Source organism: Stenella coeruleoalba (genome assembly GCF_951394435.1).
Source record: "Stenella coeruleoalba genome assembly, chromosome: 1".
Taxonomy (NCBI): domain Eukaryota; kingdom Metazoa; phylum Chordata; class Mammalia; order Artiodactyla; family Delphinidae; genus Stenella; species Stenella coeruleoalba.
This window is the reverse complement of record NC_137169.1, coordinates 27,011,121-27,021,969: the sequence shown is the minus strand read 5'-3', so window position 1 is coordinate 27,021,969 and position 10,849 is coordinate 27,011,121. Positions and strand designations below refer to the sequence as shown.

Genomic DNA, 10,849 nt, shown 5'->3' with positions numbered 1-10,849 from the left:
TATTGAGAAGTGAGTGGATCACAGAGTAGAAGAGATCAGCCCTCAAGTGTATAACCCCTGGGATCCCTTATTTACAGAGCAGCACTTGGAGGACTGTAGCCCGTGGTGTCTCTTCATGTCCTCAGTAAACTTTGAGCCTCATGGGGGAAAAAGGAGCAGTGAAGATCACGCAGAACATTACAGAAAGTAACAGGCACACTTCATTTCAAGCAGCTCATACTTTTATCAGAAAATACAAACTTTCTAAATTAAGTGTCTTACGTCTATTTTACCAACAACAGCAAAAACAAAAATCACTCATGCTAGCTAAATACAGATGCATATGTGGACGAGCAAGTGAGTATGAATCTGAGGGGTGTGTGTGCAGTCTGTGCTGTGTGTGAAGGCTAGCTGTGTGTGTGTGTGTGTGTGTGTGTGTGTGTGAGAGAGTGTGTGTGTGTGTGTGTGTGAGTGTTGGTCCATGGATGCGCCTGGCCTTGCTGTTTTCTGTCTGTGACCTGGTCGGAACCTTGGCTTTCCAAACTTCATACCAAGCTGCTGCAGAATCCAGAATTCCAGAGCCCTTAGCCCTGCTCCAAGGGCTAAGGTAGGAGGAGGGAGATGAGAAGGAGATCTAAAAATGTATGCCATTCCCACTAGAGGGAAAATAGGGGCTGTTCATCAGGGGCCCACCGGATGTCGAGCCGAACCTGGAGGAGAAAGAAAATGACGTTGTGATAGAACTCCTGATGTCGGCAGAGATATTAGGGAAAGTAGTATATTAATTTTGGGGCTGTCAAAGACTGGGAAGATCATGACAGGCTTGGAAGCTGAAAGCTTTAGCAATAATGTAAAAAGTTTTGGCTCTGGGAAAATAAAATATTGAAATGATACAACTGGAGGACAATAAAGAGTTTCTTCTGCCACTTCCTTAGGTCAGGAAGGCCCTGGCAGCCTGTAGGGGCTATTTCCACCCAGCCTATGCTCTCTCCATATCCAAGACCAAAGACTAAGGAGCCTGTCTGGATCTAAGCACCTTACCTGTGGGCCTGTAGCCCCTCTACCTGCCTTAGAGGACCCTGTGTGTCCCTCAGGAAATTCCACAACATCAGAGAACTCATGGCCACGTCCTAGGGTGAGATCTCAGAGTCCGGACAATCCCAGGGTTCCTGATCCCCTTCTCAGCACCAAGCTAGATCAGACCCTGCATTTCACACCAATCTGGCAAGTAAGCACTGAGGCATCCCTGACTGCCTGGGACTCTGCTAGACCCTCAGGGAAGGAAGTGCCGAGAAGACTTGGGCCTCACCCTCCGAGAGCAGGAAAACACACCCATCTGCTTTTTCTCCCTGGCACACTGCTAATTCATACTTCAAAAGAGAGTTCAAAAGCCGTCTCCTCTGTGCAGCCTTCCCCAACCTCTCCAGATGGAATCATTTACTCACACTTGGGATCCTACTGCAATTTCTTTCCCCATCTGCTAGGATACTCTGAATGAATGGAACAGAGCTCAAGACAAATTGCGGCAGAGCAGATAGCTAGATATAGTCTAATCCAGGGATTCTCAGTCACTTTTCACCTGGGCGGAAGCAGATTACAGAAGATGCTCACATTCGTGGCGCCCTCCCATGAATTGATGAAACAAAAAAAGGGGAGGAGGGGAAGAAGCGATGGGAACAAACCAGTGCATTAATTTGTAATGCCTCAGCTGGTATGTGTATCTGTTGCTCGCTGTGAGCAGCCAGGGACAAGCGAGGCTTTGGGTTGTTTGAGTCCCTTCTCACAAAAATAAATTTCATGAGAGCAGGGACACTGTCTGGACTGTTCACCATTTGACACTCAGCACTCAGGCCAGGACCTGGCACCAGGTAGGTGCCCGATAAGCAATTAATGTCTGTGGTAACCCCACCTCTTTTTCTCTTTTTCAAAAATCATATTGGAAAAGAAATGATTAAAAGTGATGTTATCATAAGGACACTCTGAATTCTACTCTGATTTATAAAATAAAGGCTGTAACCCATACTCGGGTATTTAATAATTACCGGTTACAAATTACTCATGACACACCTTGTATCTGATTGCCACGCCCCACACATCTGAGCCCTTCATGAGGAGAAATTCTGATCAGATCAACTGCCAAGGGCATGGTCTAGACAGGATGTAAACTAGAGGGCCAGGAAGAGAGGTAATCCATGTGGACTATAGTTATCCAGGAAGGCTTCCTGGAGGAAGAAGAGGGGCTTAACCTGCCTCACGAGCATGGTGAACGGTCCTGGTTTGCCTGGGACAGTTTCTACATGTCCAGTAATAATTCCAGTGTAATTATCATTTGTGTGCTTTTTAACTCTCAGACTTATTGTTCTTTGGAAGATACATGGTATTGTTATCCTGCCCTGATGGATGTATGCAAACGGACTTGGCAGAGGGCAGGAAGGGGCCCCTCCTCCTTTCCTGAGAACACGGAGGCCACCGACTCCTTCCTCTCCCACCTCATACAGTTTAGTCTCTTGGTTCCTGACCCAGAGGAAGCACTGAGGCCCCTGGTCTCCCAGACTAAACTCTCCACCTACGCCCTTGTACCCCTCCCTGACCCAGGCAGCCTCTCCTGGACCTTGTTCCATCCAGCACAGCTGGTAAACCTCAACTCCACCCCTGTGCCCAGTGCTGCCTACATTCCATCCTACAGTGCCCAGGTTTTCCTGCCATACCGTCATCCTCCCTCTCTCCTCCTGGCTCCCTGACTCCACACTCTCCTGCTTTTCCTCCCACCCTTTAGATCCTTTGCTGGTGCCTCCCCATCTCCCCAACCCCTCTACATGCTGGAGACCCATGTTGGAGATCTATGTACATGTGCTCCCGGGCGATCTCATCCCATCCCACGCCTTTAAATAGCATTTATATGCTAATGACTCCCCAATTTATATTATCAGCCACCACTTCTCCCCCGAGCCCCAGACTCAGACATCCACCTGCCTATCAAATGCTCCACGCAAGTGTCTAACGGGCGTCTCAAATTTCACATAAGCAAAACCAAACTCCTGATCAACAAAGCCTTGTTATCGTGATCTGGACCCTAGAATTTTGGCACTGCCAATCCTCTGGACACTCAAGTCCAAAACCTAGGAATCACGCTTGACTCCCCTCTTTTCCTCATTCCACGTCCAGCCATTGTCAATTCCCATCAATTCTACCAAGCAAATAAATGCTCCACATCTTTTCTCTTACCTCCTCCCCATGGTCACTGCCCTAGTCTACGCCACCAGCACCTCTTGCTTGGCTGGCTAAAAAGGCTCCCATCCTGGTCCCCTCCATCAGCTCTCACCAGCCAGCCTACTCTTCGTATGTCGATCAACACCATCTTCCTTACACAGAGCATTAGGACATTCATGGCCTCCCGCTGCTCTTCCTTCCCTCGCCTCCCAGGCCCTGCCACCTCTCCGATTTCAATTCTGCCCGCTCTCCCTCCTCCACTCATCGTGCCCCAGCTACATTTCCCACCTCGCGGCCACTGCACTTCCAATTCTTTCTGCCCAGACTGCTCATCACCCATATATACACACGGCTCATCCTCTCGTTTTATTCAGATCTCGGCTGCAGAGAGGTCCCTTACTCCCTCCCCGCTTATCCCTTGCACCTGACACGTATGACGCTTCTTTACTTCCGTATTGTCTAGTTCTCCTCCTGGAATGACGGAAGTAAACACTTTGTCTTGTTCACTCCAGTAACCAGTGCCGAGAGCAGTGCCGGGCACACAGAAGATGCAACAAACGTTTTTTGAATGAACGAATTGTCCCTTTGGGGGACACGGACCTGCACTCCTCGCCTCGTTTTTTCCGACCTCACTTACCTGGTCTTTCCACCCTCTCAGGCCACCATTCCACTGCGCTGACTGCCGCTACTCCCCGTCACTCTCCTCCTTTGCCCACGGTGTCCCCAGCTGGCTGCAGGCTCTCTCCCACTTCTAAGGCTGCTCCTTCCTCAGTCTCCTGCTCACTCCTTTTCCTCTCCTGCCCCTCTGAAGACAGCCAGAGACCAGGTCCCAACCCTCGGCTCTCACTGTTCCCAATCAGTGCTTCCCTGACCGCTGAGTGGTGAGAACTTGGGACCACACTGCCTCCCAAGGACAGCAGGCTCTGGCTTCTGCAGTAACTCTCTCTTCCCTGGAGCCCAGAGTCACAGCGTGCAAGGGGCACGTCTGCTGGCCTGCAGGTAGGCTGTCTTCCCTCTGCAGTCTCATCTACTCTCACCTCCGGGGAGGTGAGAACCTCTCTTACAGACCCTGCAGTCACCTCCAGACTACGCCCTCTCCTCCCTCCTGTTTCTCTCCCCTCCGGCCCATCAATTCACTGCAACGTTCACAAATCCGCATTGAGTCCCCAGGCCTACCAATCAGAGCCTTTAATAATCCAAGTCCAGCCTCCCTTTTCCTATTTTCCACCTTGTTCAGGGATAAATCTAATACCTCAACCAGATGCCCTTATTCTGCAGGCCTCAAGCCCACCACGCACCTTCCCACCTGAGGGCCTAATTCCCCCAGTCGCTGCTCACTGGACCCTCCCCATCCTGCAGCCCTCATTGTGCACCCAGCAGGGATCCTCCCTCTGTCCTCGGGACACTTGGATGGCCTTCACTTTGTCACGGCATTAACATCATTGTGTCCCCTCTCATCCACTCTCATCTCTGAAGGGATGAACCATGTCCTATTCATGGACAGTGCCCCACAGGCTAAATTCACCGTAACTATGTGAACTGACGCAGCGCTTTCCAGGCTGCATTGGCGGAACACACCATGATATGCTCTACAAGAAAAGGGGAAAAAGGAGAGGAAGGAGGGAGGGAGGGAGGAAGGGAGGGAGGGAGGGAAGGAAGGAAGGAAAGAAGAAAGGGAGGGAGGGAGGGAAGGAAGGAAGGAAAGAAGGGAGGGAGGGAGGGAGGGAGGAAGGGAAAGAAAAAGAGAAAAAAAGAAATAAGGGGTCATGGGTTTTATATTCAAATGACACTATCGACCAGCTTCTTGAATGTTCTCCATGAACCCTAGTAAATGAAATAATCTGCAAATTCCAACAGTTAAGAAATCTGTTTATCTTTGTTTCTACCTTTCTTTTCCCAAACAGATCTGACTATGGAAACCTCTTTCCAGCATTTATCCCTCTATCAGGACATTCATGGGAAACACTGATTGAAAGGGTCCGAGTCCAGGACACCCGGCTGACACTACAGTGAGGGGGCTGTGATGGGGAGGAAGGGAATCTATGTCAGGTTGGGGAGTTTGGTCCTAATCCTGTAAAGGGAGGTTCTCAAGCTGGAGCACACGTTCCCCGGGATGCGCCTGGGACACCTGGATTCTCAGGGCTGACCCGGCACCACCCGCCTTGCAGAGCAACAGCAGTGAAGGTTTGGTGGGTGGGAATGAGCAGCTGCGCGTTGTTACGTTAAAACAACAAACACCAATTCCTTACTGACAGGCATGAAAAGTTTGTATGGAACTGTCAGCTAAAACGTTGAGTCTGTGTTGGCTGTTGGCTGCTAAGCTCCTCTCCTCTGCTGTTTGGGGTATTTTGGGGGAAAAGTGTAAGCAGCCTGATACGCAGTGAGAGGCCCTTCAGCAGGGCCGGTTGCGAACTCACTGGGCTGTTGGAGGGATTAGCCTGGCAAGGAGCTCAGGAGGCAGTAAGTGGGGGAAAGAGCTGTAAGATTACCTGGCCGTGGCCTGCTGGAAACCAGGCAGGTGGGGAAAGGCGTATGCGTCCCGCTCCACTACCTGTCACCTGCTATGTGTGGTGCGCTCATCCCCTACTGGCCATGCAGCTGTATTTCCGCACCAAGCTGAGGACCCCAGCCCCGACTGGGCCTGCCAAAGGGCCCTCCTCCAGGCCCAGATCAGGCTCACCTCCACATCAGCTCCACCCGGGACCCGCAAGGCACAGGGTCTGCCCTCCCCACAGCCAAGGAACATATGTACCAAGAGAGCAGCAGTGAGGCCCAGCGCGCCCACCTCTCCTCTCCAGCAGCTTTCGGGATACGAGGTGAATTTCCAGTGTGGGCTGAGGACTCACCCATACGCGGGGAAGGGGTACTGCAGTCCATCTCCTGCCATGGGGGAAGGGTCTCGGGGATTTCTGGCCAGCTTCTGAGGTGTCCTCTGAGGGTACGGATAGCTGGACTGGACGAAGGGGATGTAGCTCAGCAGGGGGTTGTAGGAAGAGTGGAAGCTCTGCTGTCCCGTCTGCTGTGGGTTGTTGTACGGCATCACCTGCATGGCAGAGAGGAGACAGGGGCTGGAGGAGAGGACAGAGGTCCAGCAGAGCCCGCTGCCACTAAACGTCACAGTCCCCCAGCCCTGACCCTAACCCGAGGCCCCACCCCTCAGCCCCTGTGCCCCTCAGTCACTGTGGGGTGCATAGAAGGCAATGTGTTGGACGGGGAAGAAGCACAGGGCTCAGCTTCTATATGTGAGACTGGTAAGTTATTTAATTTATCTGGGTCTCAGTTTCCTTATCCATAAAATGGGCAAATGCTACCTCCATTGTATGGGGACTGAGTCAGCTGAAATAAGTAGAGAGACTGGCACATAATAAATAGCAAAGGAATATTATTTCCATTATTTCCATTCTCTTCTCTGTCCCCTGCCTTACCCTCAGCCAATAACCATCTCAAAAGCCCCTGGTTCATTTTTAAGTCTTGTACCATCTCAGTAAAGGCTGTTGGGATGTATACATCCCTGGCTTCTAGCTCAGGACCTCAACAGACCCCAAGTCCAAGACAGCTCTGCCCAGTGGAAATTCCTGTGACGGGTGATGGAGATCTTCTGGGTCTGTACCACCCAATATGGTAGCCACCAGACACAGTGTGCTATTGAGCGCTTGAAACGCGGCTAGTGGGACTGAATTTCAAATTTTACTTCGTTTTGATTTCAATGTAAATAGCCAAACGTGGCTGGTGGTCATGGTACTGGGCGGTGTGAGTGAGGAGAAAGGCCAAATGGGGGCACTGCAATTGAGCTCAAACCCTAAGAAAAGTAGGAACTCGTTGGGTTTGAGACCACCTGGATCAGACCCCCACCAAGAAGCAGGGCTCATCCTATGTTGCCCCTGATGAGGCAGGAAGCCCACCTGTCTTATTTACTGATTTATCCTTGGCCCTGAGACGGTGCCTGTCACACAGTAGCTGCTCGATAAATATATGTTAAATGGATAAGTGCAAGAAAGAGGGAGAGAGAGGAGGAGGGAGGAAAGAAGAGACTGCTAAGTGTCAGCTTGAATATCTAAAATGACAGGGAGCTCATTACATCACGAGCACTGTATTCCACTAGTGACAGCTCCAAATGTCTTGTGTGGAGCTGACACCCATCCTCCTGTGTGTTTTGGTCAAAACTCGGGAAATTTCTGGATTTCCACTTTAATAGCAAGTCTGTAGTCCAAGCTGCTCAGGGGTTGGGCGTACTGACTGCCCTTTCTCACCCTGCACACCCTTATCTGATTTAAAAAGATGACAAAGGTTAGCGCTTATTAAGTGATAACAAGGGTGTGCCAGGCCCTTCATGTGGATTCTCTCATTTAAAGTCCAAACAGCCCTGTGAGGTAGGACCATTAGGATCCCCATTCTAGAGATGAGGAAACAGGTTCAGAGAAGTTAAGCAACTTGCTCAGTAAGTGTTCCAAGCGTCTGAGTTTTGTTGGAATCCCCAGTGTGGCAAGCCCAGAGCCCACGGCCCTGGACTGCACCGCTATGCCTGCTCCCTCTGGAAGCCTGAGCCCCTCCCTCCTGGCCCTCCCCATCTTTCCCCCAGTGGACAGGTAGGATCTGGTGACACTGGACATGGGCACCAAATCCCCAAGAGGGTGAGCTGAAGGTCAGAAAGTGCCAAGGGCTCACAGAGAGACCCCAGGAAGGCACCTCCCAAGACAGACACCAGAGGGTCAGCGTGGCAGAAAAAGAAACCCCCTGGTTTTCACAGTGAGGGGACAGTCCTGCACCTGGGAGGAAACTGACATGAAAGAGAAGATACGGGTCCTAGAGCTTATGCAAGCTTTATGCAAAACTGTATCCTAACTACATGTCACTGATAAAACACATAAAACAGAGCTGGGTATAGGGCTCTGGAACCATCTCCAAGAAATCCTCTTTGCTGACAAAAGCAATGATAGAGCAGTGTGCCCAGAGTGCCACATCTGTATAAAAATGCTCGTATAAATAGATATCACTGGAAGGATACCTAAGAAACCGATCACAGTGATTGCCTCTAAGATTTTAAAAATTGTGTACCAGGTTTTTATATCACTGCTTCAAATATATGCATTTACATAACTTTGTCTAAAAGCATTCACTTTGGAGCTAGGTGGATGGGATCACTGCTCGTGGGGTGGAGGGGATGAGACTGAGATTCTGTGAGCCTGACTGCCTCATCTCAACTTCATCGCAGGACGCAAAAACTCCTACTGCTGAAAGAGCAGTCCTGGCCCACGTAAGAAAGTAACGTACACTTATGGGCCCTTCTCTACCTTCTGGAACATTCTAACATCCTTCAGAGGTCAGAGATGCAGTTTGCAGAGAAAGGGTAGGGCTCCCCGGGGAGGGAGGAGAGGTGGAGGAGTCTGTGGGTTTGAGTGTGGGTTTGATCTGTCCACCTGATTGTGGGGTTGCAAGGCCAGCCTGAGAATGTAGCCGGTCCTCAGCTCCTTTCCTCACGCCCCCATCCCTGCCCCTAGATCCTCAAAGCCTCTGGAAGTGTTGTTTTGTGTTTTGCATGTGTGTGCGTGGGCCCACACGCATGCAGCTTGGCATGCATGTCTATAACTGCATCTTTGTTTGTGTCTGTATTTTTGTCTCTGCTGCTTTATTTTGATACCGTATTTTTGTGTGTCTGTATACATGAGGCAGTAAGGCACAGTTATTGGGAACGTGGACCCTGAAGCCAGGCGGCTCAAGGTCAACCCCCAATCTGCCATTGTGTTACTGTCAGGTAGATATTGACCCCCGACCTATCCATGGGAGTAGAGGGTGCAGATTCAGCTAACAAAAATATATAACACCCAGTTAAATTTGAATTTCAGAAAAACAGCAAGTTTTTCTTTTTTTTAGTATAAGTATGGTCCATGAAGTATTTGGGACATAGCTCTGCTAAAACATTATTCACCATTTATCTGAAATTTAAATTTAGCTAGGTGTCTGGTATTTTAACTGACAAACTGACATGGAAGGGATATGACTCCCAGCCCCACTGATGCTGGGCAGGCCATGTGATTTGCTTTGGCCCGTGGAAGGCAGGTGTACATTACCATGTCCCAGCTCTGAGCTGAGCCCCTCAGACACATTGGGTGTTTCTTCTCAGCCCTTCCGCCATCCAGCATGGCAGGAGCAAAAGTGACTGTATCTTCAGCACAGGCCCAAAAGGGGGACACGTGAAACAGGCCTGAACCCAATCCCAGTACTGCTCAGCCAGCCTGCGGACCCGTGGGTAAAAAAATAAATATTTTATTGCTGAAGCCTCTGAGACATTGAGGCCATTTGTTGCCACAGTAAAAGCTAACTTATGTGTTAACTTTATAACTTTGGACAAATTATTTAATCTCTCTCAGTTTCCTCATCTCTAATCTATAAGGTAGATTATAGGGTAGTTCTGAAGGTTAAATTAATGCGGGTAAGGCCCTTAGAGAAGGGCCTGGCACACAGTAAGGGCTCTGTAAGTGCCAGCTGGTATTATCACCTGGGGACACTGGTTTGTGTCCACATGCATGCTGGTGTTTCTGTCTGCACTCTGGGGTCAAGCATGGGCCGGAAAGTGTGGCTGGTGACCAGCTAGACAAAGACAAGGGAACAGACATCCTTCTGACCTGAAGGCCTTTGCAGAGCTGAGACAGAGGCGAGGAGGTCAGCTACTCACCTGTCGGGAGTAACACCCCAGCTGGGGTTGCAGGGTCTGCTGGTAGGGCATCCTGGCTGCCTGCTGTGGGTACAGGCCCTGGGGAGAGAAGGGGGAGGCTCAGTGCTGTGGGGCGGTGGGCTCCCAGCCAGAGAACAGCAGCCACTCAACTCAGCTTCCAGCTCCCTTGCCTGGACCTCCAGACACTTTCAAGTCCGTCCCACCACACTACTGGCCAGACCCACCAGCTGCCTAGTCCAGCTGGAGTCAGGTCGAGCCAGCAGCACGCCTCACAGCACACAGGAAGCCCCTGGTTAGCAGGATTCACAGCCTTTTTGGTGAATATTTAAGGCAAGAGCTTTAGGAACCCGCCTGCCTCTTGAATTCCAGATCTGCCCCTTAGTGTTTGTGTGACCTTGGGCAAGTCACTTCACCTCTCGGAGCCCCTTTTCCCTTGTCTCTAAAATTATGGGTGTTCAAGCCTGCAGAGCCTGTGAAGGTGGCCAGATTATCTTTGTTGCTGTCTATACCCCTTTCCTAAGTGCCTTTCCCCAAACCCCATTCCTGCCCCAAGACGTGAAGTACCCGCGTGCGTCTGTGTGCACGTGCATGCCAGCTTGCCTCCATGCTTATTTAAGCACATCTGCACGTGTGCTTCCATTGTGTCTGCAGCTGTGTGTTTCTGTGTACAAATGTGCAACTATGAACCTGGGTGTATTAGTTTTGGTCTGCTGCTGTGCCTCTACCTGCCCACACGCACACCTGTGTCTGTACCTGATGATGAAGACTGACGTGAAGATAGACGAGTTACTCCATCTAAAGGGCTTAGAACAGTGCAGCACGTAGTAAGGATTCTGCCACCATCTCTCACTGTCACCCCCGGCCCCTGCTACTCCCACCACTTGAAGAGGCTGCCTGGCAGCTCAGCCCGACGGGAAGTAGAAACTTTATTCACAACTCTGTCTGGGGTGGCCTTAAGTGTCCATGTGTACACACACACACACACAC

At 50.5% G+C, this 10,849-nt stretch overlaps 1 protein-coding gene across 1 annotated transcript in view; it reads right to left on the bottom strand.

The window, feature by feature from the left end:
* Positions 1–339: 339 nt before the first annotated feature.
* LOC307190892 (uncharacterized protein C1orf94) overlaps positions 340–10,849 on the bottom strand; it is a gene marked incomplete at its 5' end in the record, with an annotated part of 36,245 nt that continues 25,735 nt past the window's right edge. Inside the window, 3 exon segments of the mRNA XM_079930397.1 lie at positions 340–689; positions 6,036–6,232; positions 9,863–9,940. Coding sequence (XP_079786523.1) covers positions 614–689; positions 6,036–6,232; positions 9,863–9,940 — 351 coding nt within the window. The 3' untranslated portion in view covers positions 340–613.